A 16768-nucleotide genomic window follows, 5' to 3' on the forward strand; every position below is an offset into this window, starting at 1 on the left:
AAGGTGGACAAAATGACAGACCCAAGAAAAACAATTTCACGAGAAAAAACATAAAAATTTGTTTAGTCTAAACCGGCGATGTTATTGAGTGAATAGCAGAATAGAATACGAAAGATTTTACCAAACTATTTTAATTTATTAAGAAAACGATTAGAATTAACCAAAAAAAAAAAATAAATAAAAAAAATAAAAATGCTCAGCCTAAGAGAAAAATTGGATAAGGAAAAGAAAGAACAAATGGATAATAATTTTGCCACTCCCTTGGCAGGAACTCATTTAAATTTGCCCAAGGAGCCAATATCCATTCTTTGTCCCAGTTGTGGCCAGAATCAGCTAACCCAAGTCCATGTCGAACAAAAGAAATGGTCGACAACCTGTAATGATATTTATTCGGCATTGTTTTAGTAAGTAGCTAATATTTTGGAATGACTAATACGTTTGACGGTGTGTGTGTGTGAAAGAGTAAATGTTGTTTGGAGCGTGCACGTAATATTATTAATCATACGTCATGGTGTTTGGAAATAAATAGACAAAATTATTGTGTTTTGAAATTTGTTTTGACATCCAATAAAAAAATGTGATGTGTTTTGAAAAAAATTTTTTTTTTTATATTTCTTCCAGTGGTCTCTGTTGCTGCTTCTGTTTCGACTATAAAAAAATAGTTTATCGCACAGATGTCAATCATTATTGTCAAAATTGCAGCTGCTATTTGGGTCGAGCAAAACGCGTGCCTCCGGTAACCAGACACAAAGGCAATCATCTCAGCAGTAAATACACCAACTAATTGGACAAATGGAAAAAACTTTGTGCCGAGTGTGTTGTAATTAATTATTAAAAAATTAAACGAAATTATATGTATTAAGAAAACGAATTTTTAAATTGCAATAAAAATATAAATTATTAAAATCATTATACGATTCATAATTTTGTATATCCCACAACAGAGAGCTTACTCATAATCTGAGCCATTTTTATACCCTCCACCATAGTATGAAGGGTATTTTAAGTTTGCCATTCCGTTTGTAACACCTCGAAATATACATTTTAGACCCCACAAAGTATGTACATATATTCTTGATCAGCATAAAATTCTATGTCGATTTAGCGATGTCCGTCCGTCTATCCCTCTGTCCGTCTGTAGGAATTTCTCTAGCTTCCGAACAAAATGAAGTAGGTTGATAAAATTTTACTCAAATGTGTACTATGTCTGCAGGACTTTTGGTATTGAAAATGGGCCATGTAAGTTCACGTCTTTGTACAGCCCCCATATAAGGGTACCTCGCGATATTTGGTATTTTGATGATTTTTGCGACATTATTTACCGGAATTGTACCAAAATTGGTATTTAAAGTTCGCAATAAATACAACGGCTTAAGACAGAAAATGGGTCATTTAGGTCGACGTATTCGTATAGCCCCCATATAAAGGTACCTCCCGATATTCGGTATTTTGATGATTTTTGTGACATTATTTACCGGAACTATTTCAAATTTAGTATTTGAATTTCGTAATGGATACTACAACCTATGACAGAAAATTGTCTCTGCAGGTCCACGTCTTCTTATTGCCCCCAATATCGGTACTTCCCGATATTGGGTATTTAGATGATTTTAGCGACATTATTTACCGGAATTGTTTCAAATTTGGTATTTGACGTTCGTAATTGATACTACAGCCTACGACAAAAAATTGTCTGTGCAAGTCCAAGTCTTCGTATAGCCCCAATATAAGGGTACCTCCCGATATTGGGTATTTTAATGATTTTAGCGACATTATTTACCGAAACTATTCCAAATATAGTATTTGAAGATCGTAATGGATACTACAGCCTATGACAGAAAATTGTCTGTGCAGGTCCAGGTCTTCGTATAGCTCCTATATAACGGTACCCCCCGATATTGCGCATTTTGATGATTTTAGGGACATTATTCACCGGAATTATTTCAAATTTTGTATTTGAAGTTCGCAATGGATACTACAGCCTAGGCCAGAAATTTGTCTGTGCAGGTCCATGTTTTATAACCTCCATGGTACCTCCCCATATTTGGTATTTTGATGATTTTAGCTACATTGTAAACAGATTTTTTTTCAAATTTCACATTCGAATATTGTAATAGCTTGTGACAAAAGTTGCCTATGCAGGTCCACGTTGTCGTTTAGACCCTAATATACGGCTACATTCGGTATTTTTAAGATTTTAACAGAATTTTCAAAAGATTTTATTTTTTTTGAAAATTGCCCAAATTTGTACCAAATGGTGGAGGGTATTCAAAGTTCGGCCCGGCCGAACTTACAGCTTTCTTACTTGTTTAATATATGAAGACAAAAATATTAATGCAATGCAAATTAATGGCCACCAGCAAATCCCGTCGATCCCATAATCAGCTTAATGCCCCCCATCCGCAATCGCACATACTTGAAATCCAAAAAAAAAAATATATAAAAGAGTGTTTGGCAAAATATCCCTAATATATAAACATATTTATTTATTTTTTTACTTTTTTTGTTGTTTTAATGTATTTTTATTTATTCCTCTCTTCTTTGGCAAAATGATTAATGCGTTCTTTGGCTCTTTGCCAAACTTCGGCCATTGGGAATAATGGAGCAGCAAACAAAAGAAAATGATGTCAGAAAAGGTTTCAAGTGTACCGACACACACACATACACGCGCACAAAGTGGTAGAAATTGCTTGTACACTCAGCGTTGGGCATTGATCCAAATGGGTTAAGAGAAATTCACTTGCACTTTTAGAGAAAAAAAGTGGGCTTCATAAGAACAAGTCTTTGAAGAATCTAATTTTTAAGAAGAGCCTTGAGAAGGTCTTCTATCTGAAGAAAATAATTAGATTTGCTGAAATCTACAGCAGATCAATGAAGGGACGTCTACTAATAGTAATACTTATTAGGACAAAGAAACTGAAAGATTTTCATAAAATTAAGGTATTTCATATAAAGAAAAACATTTGAAAAAGCAATTAGTTCGGCCGGATCGAAGTTTGAATACCCTACAGAATTTGGAGGTTTTCGAAAAAAATAAATAAAAATAGTTAAATGAAAAATAGAATACCTTACAAATTCTGCTAAAAATAATGTGTATAGGGAGTTACCGTTATTTTGAGTCTATACAAAGACATGGGCCTACAATTTTCTGTCACGGGCTACCCAGTTCCCATTACGATATTCGAATACGAAATTTGAAACAATTCCGGTGAATGATGTCATTAAAATCGTCAAAATTCCGAATATGGGATCTATATGAAGACGTGGACCTTGTCCATCGTAGATTTAAGTACTCATTACCAACTATAACTAGGAAATCTGAAACAATTCCGTTGAATAAAGTAGCTGAAATCATCAAAATATCGCATACAGGGAGGTACCGATATTTAGGGGATATACGATGTACATATGTGGCCAATTTTCTATTACAAGCTGTAGAACCCGTACGAACTGCAAATACTCGCTGAAATCAGCAAAATACAAATATATGAACGTACCTATATATGGGGGCTATACGTAGATCTGGACCTTCATAGAATGTATCATGTCACAGGCTGCAGTATCTATTAGGAACTTAAAATACGAAAATTCAAAAAATTTCGGTAAATATTGTACCTAAAATCGTCAAAATACCGAATATAGGGAGGTACCAATATATGGCGCCTATACGAAGACGTGGGACTGTATACGCAACTTTTTGTCATAGACTGTAGTACCCATTACAAATTCTAAATACGAAATTTGAAACAACTCCGGTGAATAATGGTCATAAAATAATCAAAATACCGAATATCGGGAGGCACCGATGTGTGAGAGATATACGATGTTGTAGACCTATACAGGGTGAGATAAAAAAACTGCAACAAAGTTAAACGCTATAATTTTTACATTTTTTTCATTTTTAGCATCAGTGGCTGCCATAACAGGCGATGATCGCTCTCCGCTCATATTAATCGACCGTGGCATCAGAATAAATGCCGAATATTATCGCGAAAATATTCTGGAGGATGTATTTAAGCCTTGGGCACGCAAACACTTTGGCCGTAGACTTTGGACATTCCAATAGGACTCGGCACAATCGCAATCAACACGCGCCACCCAAGAATGGTTGCAAAGTGAGGTTCCAAAATTTCCGGATACCAATTCATTGGACTATAATGTTTGGAGTATTTTGCAAGGTTACCACTAAAAATACCAAAGTGTCCTTCTCAAGCAATCGCTTCGCCGGGAATGGGTCAAAATACCGCAGAGCAACATTCGGGCAGCTTGTGACAGTTTCATTGGCCGTTTGAAAGTCATAATTCGTTCCACAGGTGACCAATTCAAACAAATCTAATGCGAATAGATTCCCTATGAGCTCACCTATGGAAATAGGTTCCCCAAGCGGCTTACCTATGGAAATAGGTTCCCCAAGCGGCTTACCTATGGAAATAGGTTCCCCAAGCGGCTTACCTATGGAAATAGGTTCCCCAAGCGGCTTACCTATGGAAATAGGTTCCCCAAGCGGCTTACCTATGGAAATAGGTTCCCCAAGCGGCTTACCTATGGAAATAGGTTCCCCAAGCGGCTTACCTATGGAAATAGGTTCCCCAAGCGGCTTACCTATGGAAATAGGTTCCTCGAGCGGCTCACCTGTTGAAATAGGTTCCCCAAGCGGCTCACCTATTGAAATAGGTTCCCCAAGCGGCTCACCTATTGAAATAGGTTCCCCAAGCGGCTCACCTATTGAAATAGGTTCCCCGAGCGGCTCACCTATTAAAATAGGTTCCCCGAGCGGCTCACCTATTGAAATAGGTTCCCCGAGCGGCTCACCTATTGAAATAGGTTCCCCGAGCGGCTCACCTATTGAAATAGGTTCCCCGAGCGGCTCGCCTATTGAAATAGGTTCCCCGAGCGGCTCACCTATTGAAATAGGTTCCCCGAGCGGCTCACCTATTGAAATAGGTTCCCCGAGCGGCTCACCTATTGAAATAGGTTCCCCGAGCGGCTCACCTATTGAAATAGGTTCCCCGAGCGGCTCACCTATATAGGTTCCTCAACCGGCTCACCTATTGAAATAGGTTCCCAAAGCGGCTCACCTATTGAAATAGGTTCCCCATTGGCTTCCCTATGCGAATAGGTTCCCCAATGGCTCACCTATTGAGATAGGTTCCCCAAGCGGCTCACCTATTGCAATAGGTTCCCCAATCGGCTCACCTATTGCAATAGGTTCCCCGACCGGCCCACCTATTGAAATAGGTTCCCCAATGACTCACCTATGGAAATGGGTTCCCCTATGGAAATAGGTTCCCCTATGGAAATAGGTTCCCCTATGGAAATAGGTTCCCCATGTGTTCCCCTATGGAAATAGGCTCACCTATGGAAATAGGTTCCTCTATGGAAATAGGTTCCCCTATGGAAATAGGTTCCCCTATGGAAATAGGTTCCCCTATGGAAATAGGTTCCCCTATGGAAATAGGTTCCCCTATGGAAATAGGTTCCCCATGTGTTCCCCTATGGAAATAGGCTCACCTATGGAAATAGGTTCCCCTATGGAAATAGGTTCCCCGTGGGTTCCCCTATGGGAATAGGTTCCCCTATGGAAATAGGTTCCCCATGTGTTCCCCTATGGAAATAGGCTCACCTATGGAAATAGGTTCCCCTATGGAAATAGGTTCCCCTATGGAAATAGGTTCCCCATGGGTTCCCCTATGGGAATAGGTTCCCCTATGGAAATAGGTTCCCCTATGGAAATAGGTTCCCCTATGGAAATAGGTTCCCCTATGGAAATAGGTTCCCCTATGGAAATAGGTTCCGCATGGGTTCCCCTATGGAAATAGGCTCACCTATGGAAATAGGTTCCCCTATGACTCACATATTAAAATAGGATCCCCAATGGCTTACCTATAAAAATATTAAAATATATTAGGTTCTCCATGGGCTCACCTATTGAAATAGGTTCCCCAATGGCTCACCTATTGAAATAGGTTCCCCAATGGCTCACCTATTGAAATAGGTTCCCCGACCGGCTCACCTATGGAAATTGGTACCCCGGGGGGTTTCCGATGATTTTTTTAGGGTCCTGCCATAAACAGGATATTCATTAGCAATTTTCTTTTCTTTAACTTCCAAAAGGTTAGATCTTGTTCACTTACTCTCGGACCATTGCAATTCCATTTTTTTTTTTTTTTGAAAATCTCCGAATGATATCTATAATCCATTCACACTTTTACATATTTCTTTTCTCTTGGGTAATTCCTTTAAAACAAAAACTCTTTAATTTAAATAAAATTTTCTCTTTGAACTAACAACACAAATAAAATCGAATTTTCAAAAGGCAACACACATTTTTGTGCCACAGTATTTCATAGAACGTTTATCTCATCGCACACGAAGCACTCTATTGCCGATCTCGTCAATAAATTAGACGAAAATTGTGCTCCCCCAAAACAATAGCAGCATCAGCAGCAACACCAACAACCACTTGCAAGTAAGCAAACATTTTTTCACAATTTTCTTTTTCATCTATCTTCCTATGTGTGTGTGGTTGATTTTTGTTGTTATTGTGGTTGTTGTTTTTGTTGCAATAATTAAACATTTTTTTTTAATGATTTCATCCATGTCTACGTCAAGGTTGCGTTAGTCACACTCCATTCATCGTTCGTTCGTTGCCTCGTCCAGCCGAAATTATGGTCGCCACCACCACAGCCCCTCCGCCCGCCTACTTTGCCGTCGGCCCCAAACCACACGAAGTCTGCTGTCCGTATTGTAAACAAAAGGGTAAAACAATCACGAGACGCTTCCTCCTGAGCTGTTGCATGCGTCGCCAGTATTGCTCTTCGTGTGGCGAATATTTGGGCACCTATAGACGTCCGAAATTGTAGAAGATTTGTTGTGATTGTTTTGTTATTTTTTCGAATGTGAATATTTTATTTTTCTTAAATAAATAAATTAACATTTACTAGCTGATGTCTTTTGTTTGAATACATTTTAATAAATTCCTTAAAAAATTTGGAGAAATTGTATTTTTTTGCAAATACTACTCGGTATGACCAAGAAAAGCATTAGGGCAGCCATATCTGTAGTGGGATTCTCAAACTCTGCCGTTAAATTGTCTTAGAATTATATGCTGATCCTAAGAATATATGTACGACGAATTTTTAAATGTGTTATAAACGGAATTACATATTTTATATACCCTTCTTCCTATAGTGAAGGATATAAAACGCACATTTTAAATCCAGCAATTATGCGAGCTTATGCAAAAATCAAGTACAAAGAGTCATTTTAAAAGGATGACGTTAAACAAAATTATTCTGCATCAAATTTCACTATCACTAGTCACCAAGGAAAAGACCTCTCTACGTCCATTACATATCAAGCAAATTTGAATCAATATTGATAAAAAACAAGTAAGCAAAGGCTACAGTCGAGCGGGGCCGACCGTTGAATACCCTACAACACTATAATAAACCATATTGTTTATATAGGCGAGATACTCGAAAGAATTCCACAAGATATTGTGACAAATAATAAAAGAAAACCATCAGGTTTCGTTCTCTAATTTTCGAATAATAGTAACTTAAACTAATTTAAATGGTCTTCCTAGATCTGGAACCAATATTTCCTAAAGACCCATAATCTCTCAGAAGTGGCAAAAGAATAACATTTATTATTGGTTTTTGACTGAAATGCATCTATATGAGATACAGCCATTTGACTATATTCTTCCACGAAATCAGCGTTAACGAAATAGTCAGAAGTGCGTCTTTCCTGTATTTGTGAATTCTCCAAAGAGTCACTGGAATGGACATTTTCGTATTTTGTCTACAAAAGTTGGCAAACTATTTCACACATTGAATATTTTTGGATGGCCATCCAAAACTGCTTGGCTTTTGCAATTTCCGGTAACCCCCATTCAAATGTGCGTGAGGATCGGGCGATAATTACGACCTGCTGACAATTTTGCAGTTTTTTGGTCCATTTCAACCCCTAAATATATGGCGATCATCTCCAAAAAGAGTAGGCTTCTATTCTGACCCTCATCTTATCCCCATGCAAAATTTTGTAAGGATCGGGCCATAAATGCGATCTGTATATGATATCCTGATATCTCAACTACTTAGTTTTGTTAGCTGTAGAAATATTACCAAATGTTTAATTCAAAATGAAAATATGACAAAATTGAAAAAATATGAGAAAATTTTACAAAATCAATATTTTCATCTTTAGTGAGATATTTTTATGCGATTTTTTAGACGTTTTTTCTTTCCTGTCAAGAGGCCATTCTGAATTAATGAGAACTGTCGAAATCAGTTCAGCCGTTCTCGACATATAAGAGATTATTCAAGCATATCTTCTTTGATAGACATATATATCGCACATATTTTGCTATATATCCGATTTGTTGGATGTTAACATCAATGTAAAGATCAGAAGTAACCTTGTCATGGCTTTGTGATTTCGCCGGGATTTAAAATATTCGCGGTTCAATGAAAAATTTTGAATTTTTTCAACACAAAAGATATGGTCTATTTTACCCGCTAAATATTATCCGATGACCACCCATATTGGTAGGCTTCTTCCCCGCCCTAAATTCTAGCTACATGCGAAATTCCGCGTCGATTGGTCTATAATTGCGACCTGTATAGCTACTGCAAAATCCGACATTTTTTCAGTATTTGGTCCATTTTAACCCCTAAATATTATGCGATCATCTCCAAAAGAAATAGGGTTCTATTCTGACCTAAGCCCCACCTCCATTCTAAATTTGAAGATCGGGCCATAATTGCGACCTGTAGAGTGATTACAAATTAACATGGACAGCTCGGCGAGCTAGGAAGATCCATATATACTTTCGTATATGGGAAACCAATATTTCGAGGTGTTACATAAATTCTGGCCCAATCAAACTTATAATACCCCCAACACATAGTGTTGTAGGGTATAAATAATATCAGAAAATATTTCCTAATTTTTTTCCATCAAATTTTCCCCGGACTTTTCTCGAGTTGATGCATGAAAGTAGCGTAAAATTTCGTTTTAAGCAGAAAGTATCAAAAGAAGAAATATTCTTTACAAAATTTAACTATAAATCTCAGAATAAACCTTATATCTAGGTTCAATAGTTTTTAAGAAAATTACACTCAAAATTCATATATTGCAAATGGTAATTATATGTTGACGGTTTATACTTTTAATTTAAGACTTTTCGATTCTAAGTCAAAATCTCCCATAAAACTCAGTTTTTGGAGGTAAACTTCAAAGGAAGAAATGTTCAAAATCGAATTTCAATATGAGTTTCAGAACAAAACAAATTCTAGGGCCCATGGTAAAATTTTAGGACAAATAATTTTGTAAAATATTTGGATTTGCTATGATGTCGTTTAGAGAAGTTTTTTTACCATATTAAAACAAGTAAGCAAAGGCTACAGTCGAGCGGGGCCGACCGTTGAATACCCTACAACACTATAATATAGGCGAGATACTCGAAAGAATTCCACAAGATATTGTGACAAATAATAAAAGAAAACCATCAGATTTCGTTCTCTAATTTTCGAATAATAGCAACTTAAACTAATTTGCTCGTTTCCAATTTATTGGTAGATGTTGCACGTAAATGGTCTTCCTAGATCTGGAACCAATATTTCCCAAAGACCTATAATCTCTCAGAAGTGGCAAAAGATTAACATTTATTATTGGTTTTTGACTGAAACGCATCTATATGAGATACAGACATTTGACTATATTCTTCAACGAAATCAGCGTTAACGAAATAGTCAGAAGTGCGTCTTTCCTGTTTTTGTAAATTCTCCAAAAAGTCACTGGAATGGACATTTTCGTATTTTGTCTACAAAAGTTGGCAAACTTTTTCGCACATTGAATATTTTTGGATGGCCATCCAAAACTGCTTGGCTTTTGGAATGTCCGGTAACCCCCATAATTACGACTTGCTGACAATTTTGCAGTTTTTTGGTCCATTTCAACCCCTAAATATATGGCGATTATCTCCAAAAAGAATAGGCTTTTATTCTGACCCTCATCTTATCTCCATGCAAAATTTCGTAAGGATCGGGCCATAAATGCGATCTGTATATGATATCCTGATATCCTAACTACTTAGTTTTGTTAGCTGTAGAAATATTATCAAATGTTTAATTCAAAATGAAAATATGCCAAAAATATGAAAAAATTGAAAAAATATGAGAAAATTTTACAAAATCAATATTTTCATCTTTAGAGAGATATTTTTATGCGATTTTTTAGACGTTTTATGTTTTCTGCCAAGAGGCCATTCTGAATTAATGAGAACTGTCGAAATCAGTTCAGCCGTTCTCGACATATAAGAGATTATTCAAGCATATCTTCTTTGATAAACATATATATCGCACATATTTTGCTATATATCCGTTTTGTTGGATGTTAACATCAATGTAAAGATCAGAAGTAACCTTGTCATGGCTTTGTGATTTCGACGGGATATAAAATATTCGCGGTTTAATGAAAATTTTGAATTTTTTCAACAAAAAAGATTAGGTCTATTTTACCCGCTAAATATTATCCGATGACCACCCAAATGGGTAGGCTTCTTGCCAGCCCTAAACTCTAGCTACATGCGAAATTCCGCGTCGATTGGTCTATAATTGCGACCTGTAGAGCAAGTGCAAAATCAGGAATTTTTTCAGTTTTTGGTCCATTTCAACCCCTAAATATTATGCGATCATCACCAAAAGAAATAGGGTTCTATTCTAACCCTAGCCCCACCTCCATTTTAAATTTCGTGAAGATCGGACAATAATTGCGACCTGTAGAGTGATTACAAATTAACATGGACAGACGGACAGACGGACAGACGGACGGACGGACATACATAGCTAGATCGACTCAGCTCGACGAGATAGGAAGATCCATATATACTTTCCTATGTGGGAAATCAATATTTCGTGGTGTTACATAATTTTTGGCCCAATCAAACTTATAATACCCCCAACACATAGTGTTGTAGGGTATAAAAAGAACCAAAAAGACCCCATTGATAACTCGCTTGAGCGTAAAAAATGTTTACCAAAATAATCCGCGTGCTTTTAACTGCAATATTGCCGAAGACACTAAATACCTAACATCAACGGATTCCCAGAATTCCTTATCCAAAATTTTCAAAAAAAAAAAAAAACGCAGAATAGGGGGAGCTTTTCTTTTCTATTTTGCTTACTTTTCAATGTTAGCTCTCAGAACACCGATACACATGTTTTCTATTTTTTAGGTCTAATTTCATAATCGGCTAGATATTCTATGTAATTTTTAATTATGTTGCACAGTGTAATACCTTCATAAATTCGAGCCCCTTGGTAGGTCTTCTATCCATAGAGTCCTCAGAAATTTGGAAGTTTTATTAGAGAAACGGGAACTAAAGGCCTTCTCCCAGCCAACATATATACATACGATTTTTAGTAGGCTAACACCGAACATAGAAATCATAGCTTTGAAAAGTATTTTATCTTAGGAAGACCTCTGACCTCAAAAACCAGATCTATAGAATATTATATATTTACCTACCTATTTTTATACCCTTAGCCATATGGCTAGAGGGTAAATATCATTTGATATGGCCAAACATGTCTCATCGAAATAACGGTTTTAGACCCCAGGACTATTTCGACAAAATCCGTTTCAGGACATTTGTAGTCGATCAGTGAAGTCCGTCCATATGCCTACCTGTCTGTCTGGTGCTCACGATAACTCTTAAAGGGAGTATCCGATTTGGTCCGAACTTGGTACATCGAAATATTATTATCAAACTTAGATCGAGTTCGGACATAGATAATATCGGTCCACCCCTTCTGGTACCCACAAAAGGTCAAAAATTTCAAAGAAAATATTTTACACCAAGTTTGAAAATCCTAATATTGGCATCAGTGCTAGGTCAGGTGTGAAAATGGAAAACATCAGTCTACTCCATCACGTACCTCCCCCACAAAGGGTAAAAATTTTGATTAGCCATGTAGCTCACAAAACGCGAAACGAGCACCCGATTAATTTCAAACTTTGCACATCCCAATATTCCTATAAACACAAGATTAAGTGGGAAGATTCCCCCACAAAAGGTCGACATTTTCAAACAAGGTTTTTTACTGCACAGAAAGAGAAAGAATAATCCGATTTTTCTCCAACTTCCTAATATTCGCATCAGTGCTAGGTCAGGTGCGAATATTTACAATATCGGTCCACTCCATCACATACCTCACAAAGGGTCAAAATTTTGAATAATTATAACTATTATAAAATGTGATGTAGGGGTCCGATTATCTTCGAATTACATATATTCCAATTTTTTATTAACCCAAAGTCTGGTGTGAATAGGGAATATATCCGCTCAATTCTTCTTTTGAATAACCAAAACTATTATAAAATCCAAAATAAGCATTCGGTTCTCTGCATATTTCACACATCCCGTTATTTCTACTAACACAAGATCTTTTGTGGGATGGGATATATCGGTCCACTCCTACTGGTGCCTCCCGCACAAAGGGTCAAAATGTTGAATATCCATGAAGCTCATAAAACGCGAAATTAACATCCGACTCCATTCAGACTTGGCATATCTCAATATATCCATGAACAAAAGGTCTCTTATAAAGATGTTAGAGATTGGACCATTTCTTCTGGTACCTCCTCCACAAAAAGGGTCAAAATTTTGAATATCCAAGGAGCTCATAAAACGCGAAATTAATATCCGATTCCATTCAGACTTGGCACATCTCAATATTTCTATCAGCACCAGATCTTTTACAAAGATGGTAGAGATCGGACCATTTCATCTGGTACCTCTCCCACATAGGCTTTATATCTCATAAAAAGTGAAGGAAGTAACCATTATAGGCCAAACCTGACTGGTAGAAATATTTATTTATTTAGGTCCGATACGAAATTGACAATATAGGCCCATTTCTTCGGAACCCACTTCAAACAGGGTCAATAACTTTAATAATCATTACAAAAGTCAAAATATATTTAATTAATCGAATATTGGCTGAGGGTCTACATCTATCGGCAAAACCGATTGATACTTTTTAACTTGTTCTTTTTATCTTCAGTACGTCCTTACAAGGACAGATTTTATTGTGCGCATTAAGGTGTCCAATTGCCCTATTCTTCACAGAATGTCTTTTAAAGGCCTCTCCTTCCCCACTTAAAATTTAGCCGTTTTCTCATCAACTTCGTTTTACCTATTTTAGTTTATTTCGTTTATTATTCGTTATTACAAAAAGAAGAAAAAAAAAAGGCTTTCTTAAAATTCGTTAACAGCCACCTCATATCGCCTTTCTTATTTTTCCCAATTTACCGCCACACTGGCTGCAGTAGAGGCCCTTTGTGTTCCACTCGCCATTGCAGCCACACCAGGTACAGAGACAGCACAGCCAAAATATCGGAAATATACTACAAGAGAAATAACAACAAAAACAATCAAATAAATAATTTGAAATAAACAGTTTCACATGACGACGCCATTGTCATCTGTCAAAACACAAAAATTCAAGATTTTTTCTCATTTTCTCTCTCTCTCTCTCTCTCTCTCTTGCCTTCTAAATTGACTTACCATGACAACAACGATAGACAACAAGTGGCATCTTTACAGGTGGCGCCACGCATGACACAGGCATTGGCATTCTGATTGCACAGCGGACATTTGATTTTGAACGATGACGGACCGACGGCATAGTAACGTACTCGCGGCTTCTCTTCCTTTCCCGCCGCCCGCTGACTTTGTAATTGTTTGACACTGACCGCCGAAACTACTGCCTCATCGATATAGGGTAAATCAATGTCTGTGGCACCCTCAACACCGTTATCGTCTTCCGAGTCGTTGACCACCACCAAATTTGCCACGACATTGCCGTTACTGCTGTCGCCACCCTTGGCCGGAACTAGTCGCAATTTGATGGGACTTTGTTTGACATCTATCGTCGTCGTATCCATAACTCCCGCCGCCACGTGTTGCCGAACCACACAGTTAAAGTTGCACGCGTTTACTAAGCGCCGAGTACAATAATTACTGGTCACGAAGTGTACTGCTACAATACAACTCACAGCACAATTGGGGCAAGTTAACAGATCAAAACGAAAAAAAAAAACAGAAACAAACAAATTGCACAGATCATACGTAGTCAAAATTTTGCTCACCGATTCTCTTTTGCTCTTTGTTGGGTTTTGAAAGAGTAATTCTTAAGAGAATTCAAAAAGAACGTTGCTGCGCCAAATTTCCACTTATTTAATAATTTTCAAACAAAACCGGCAAGAAAAGTAGGGCAGGGCCGACTATGTGATACCCTACACCACTATGCATATTTAGTAGAGCTCCCGTAACAAAAGAATTTATTTGAAGTAGATCATATCACCTATCAACGTGCGACTGTAGAGCAGTTATAATTTGGTTTCAGAGGGGAAGTCATATCCAATTCTGAATCGGTTTTCACCGAATTTGATGGAGACATTTTTATCTTTTATACCAAATAAAATTGCTATAGGGTGCATGATATCACTTCGAGAAGGATTATATTGAAACAAGTAAAAAAGCTGAAAATACCCTCAACGAATTTGGCAATTTTCAAAAAAAAAATCGTTAAAAATTCTGTTAAAAAATACCGAATAAAGCCGCTATATTAGGGTCTATATGACGACGTGGACCTGCATTGGCAACTTTTGTTATAAGCCATTAAAATATTCAAATGCGAAACTCGAAAAAAAATTAAGTAAATAATCATCAAAATACCGAATTTCGGGCGGTACTTATATGAGGGCTATACGAAGGCGTAGATTTGCACGGACAATTTTCTGTCATAGGCTGTAGTATCCATTACGACCTTCAAATACCAAATTTGAAACAATTCCCGTGAAGAATGTCGCTAAAATCATCGAAATACCGAATATCGGGAGTTACCTTTAAATGGGGGCTATCGAAGGCGTGAACGTGAATGGACAATTTTTTTTAAAGGCCGTAGTATCCATTACGAACTTCAAATACCAAATTTGAAATATTTCGGGTGAATAATTTCCATAAAATCATCAAAATTCCGAATATCGGGGGTACCGTTATATGGGGGCTATACGAAGACGTGAACCTGCACGGACAATTTTCTGCCATAGGCTGTAAGATCCACTACGAACTTTAATTACCAAATTTGAAACATTTCCGGTGATTAATGTCGCTAAAATCATAAAAAAAACCCGAATATCGGGAGGTACCGCTATATGGAGGCTATACGAAAACGTGGACCTGCACGGACAATTTTCTGCCATAGGCCATTACGAACTTCAAATACCAAATTTGTAACATTTCCGTTGAAAAATGTCGCTAAAATCATCAAAATACCGAATATGGGGAGGTATCATTATATGGAGGCTATAGCAAAACGTAGATATACATGGCCCATTTTCAATACCCAAAGTCCTGCAGACATAATACACATTTGAGTAAAATGTTATTAACCTACTTCATTTCGTTCGAAAGCTAGAGTGATTTTCACAGACAGACAGACATCACTTAATCGACATAGAATTATATGCTGACTAAGAATATACAGGGTGAGATAAAAAAAAACTGCAACAAAGTCAAAGGCCATAATTTTTACATTTTTTAATTTTTTCTTAATTAAATCAAAAAATCGGAAATGGCATCAAATTTTAGAATAAATTTAGATTTGTTCGAATTGGTTATCTTTGGTACGAATTATGGCCTTCAAACGGCCAAAGAACCCGTCACACGCTGCCCGAAAGTTGCTCTGCGGTATTTTGGCCCATTCCCGGGGAAGCGCTTGCTTGAGTTGATCGTATTTTTAGTGTCAACCTTGCTTTACAAAATACTCCAGACACAATAGTCCAACGGATTGGTATCCGGAGATCTTGGTGGCCATTGTGCGTTGGAAATGGACAATTTTGTAACCATTCTTGGGTGAAGCGTTCTGATTGCGATGGTGCTGAATCCTGTTGGAATGTCTCAGGTCTGCCGCCAAAATGTTTGCGTGCCCAAGGCTTTAATATACCCTTCAGAATATTTTCGCGATAATATTCGGCATTTATTCTGATACCACGGTCGATTAATACGAGCGGATAGCAACCATCGGCTGTTATGGCGACCCACACCATCACCATGGCTGGCTTGAGGCTTGAGTTGTGGTGGCCAACCGGTGGTGTACATTTTCAGCTGTCCTCTTTGGCAAGTAAACACGATAATTTTGTTTATTTACAAACTGCTGGACAACGAATGTTTTCTAATCGGAGACCGAGAAAATCAAATTCGGCTGTTCACCACTTTCTTCCAAGCGAGGCTACTCTTTAGCTCTTTTGAGTCTATTTTCTTCCTGTTGCGGTGTAAGTTCTTGCACTTTGTGGAATTTCAATGGCCTTACTACGAGCTCATTTTTCAATATTTGCCGAATGAAATGTTGCGATATGTTCAGCTGACGAGCCATTTTTCGGCCACTTCGACGCGGGTTCCGATCGCTTCGTCGCTTCTTTGCTTTTCGAACCATTTCTGCTGATGTTGCTGTTCTCTTTCGTCCACTTCCTTGATGTCGGGCTACGGTAGCGAGCGATGGTACGAGACACAAAAGATTTATTCACATTTAAATGCTGGAGTGCTCTAACGATAGCCACTTGTGGTTCTCCAGCCAAATATAAAGAAATCACACTAACGCGCTTGAATTCCATCACCAATAACTTTTTTCCGGAAAATTCTCACCAAAATGATTTTGTACGCTTGTAAACAATATAATAAGCTGTCACTGGAATA

General features: G+C 37.4%; 3 protein-coding genes across 3 annotated transcripts; 2 read left to right on the forward strand and 1 right to left on the reverse strand.

The window, feature by feature from the left end:
• LOC101891666 (uncharacterized) lies at positions 1-909 on the forward strand. Its single transcript, XM_005188363.4, has 2 exons — positions 1-404; positions 622-909. The coding sequence occupies exons 1-2, from the start codon at positions 193-195 to the stop codon at positions 782-784; spliced, it is 375 nt and encodes a 124-aa protein (XP_005188420.1). The 5' UTR covers positions 1-192; the 3' UTR covers positions 785-909.
• A 5396-nt stretch (positions 910-6305) lies between these two features.
• On the forward strand, positions 6306-6948 carry LOC105262129 (uncharacterized). Its single transcript, XM_011296197.3, has 2 exons — positions 6306-6469; positions 6613-6948. Exon 2 carries the CDS (start codon positions 6669-6671, stop codon positions 6861-6863), a length of 195 nt encoding a protein of 64 aa, XP_011294499.1. The 5' UTR covers positions 6306-6469; positions 6613-6668; the 3' UTR covers positions 6864-6948.
• A 6247-nt stretch (positions 6949-13195) lies between these two features.
• LOC101901376 (uncharacterized) lies at positions 13196-14066 on the reverse strand. The gene is made up of 2 exons (XM_005188331.4): positions 13577-14066; positions 13196-13416 (listed from the first exon to the last, which is right to left on the reverse strand). The coding sequence occupies exons 1-2, from the start codon at positions 13954-13956 to the stop codon at positions 13290-13292; spliced, it is 507 nt and encodes a 168-aa protein (XP_005188388.1). The 5' UTR covers positions 13957-14066; the 3' UTR covers positions 13196-13289.
• Between the last annotated feature and the right edge of the window lie 2702 nt (positions 14067-16768).

This window comes from Musca domestica, unplaced genomic scaffold, assembly GCF_030504385.1.
Source record: "Musca domestica strain aabys unplaced genomic scaffold, Musca_domestica.polishedcontigs.V.1.1 8, whole genome shotgun sequence".
In the NCBI taxonomy this organism is placed as follows: domain Eukaryota; kingdom Metazoa; phylum Arthropoda; class Insecta; order Diptera; family Muscidae; genus Musca; species Musca domestica.

Coding starts and splice junctions, on each gene's coding strand:
- LOC101891666 (XM_005188363.4), top strand. CDS start 193: ATGCTCAGCCTAAGAGAAAAATTGGATAAGGAAAAGAAAGAACAAATG. Junction 405..621: donor ATTTATTCGGCATTGTTTTA/GTAAGTAGCTAA, acceptor TATTTCTTCCAG/TGGTCTCTGTTGCTGCTTCT.
- LOC105262129 (XM_011296197.3), top strand. CDS start 6,669: ATGGTCGCCACCACCACAGCCCCTCCGCCCGCCTACTTTGCCGTCGGC.
- LOC101901376 (XM_005188331.4), bottom strand. CDS start 13,956: ATGGATACGACGACGATAGATGTCAAACAAAGTCCCATCAAATTGCGA. Junction 13,417..13,576: donor TGTCTATCGTTGTTGTCATG/GTAAGTCAATTT, acceptor TTTCTCTTGTAG/TATATTTCCGATATTTTGGC.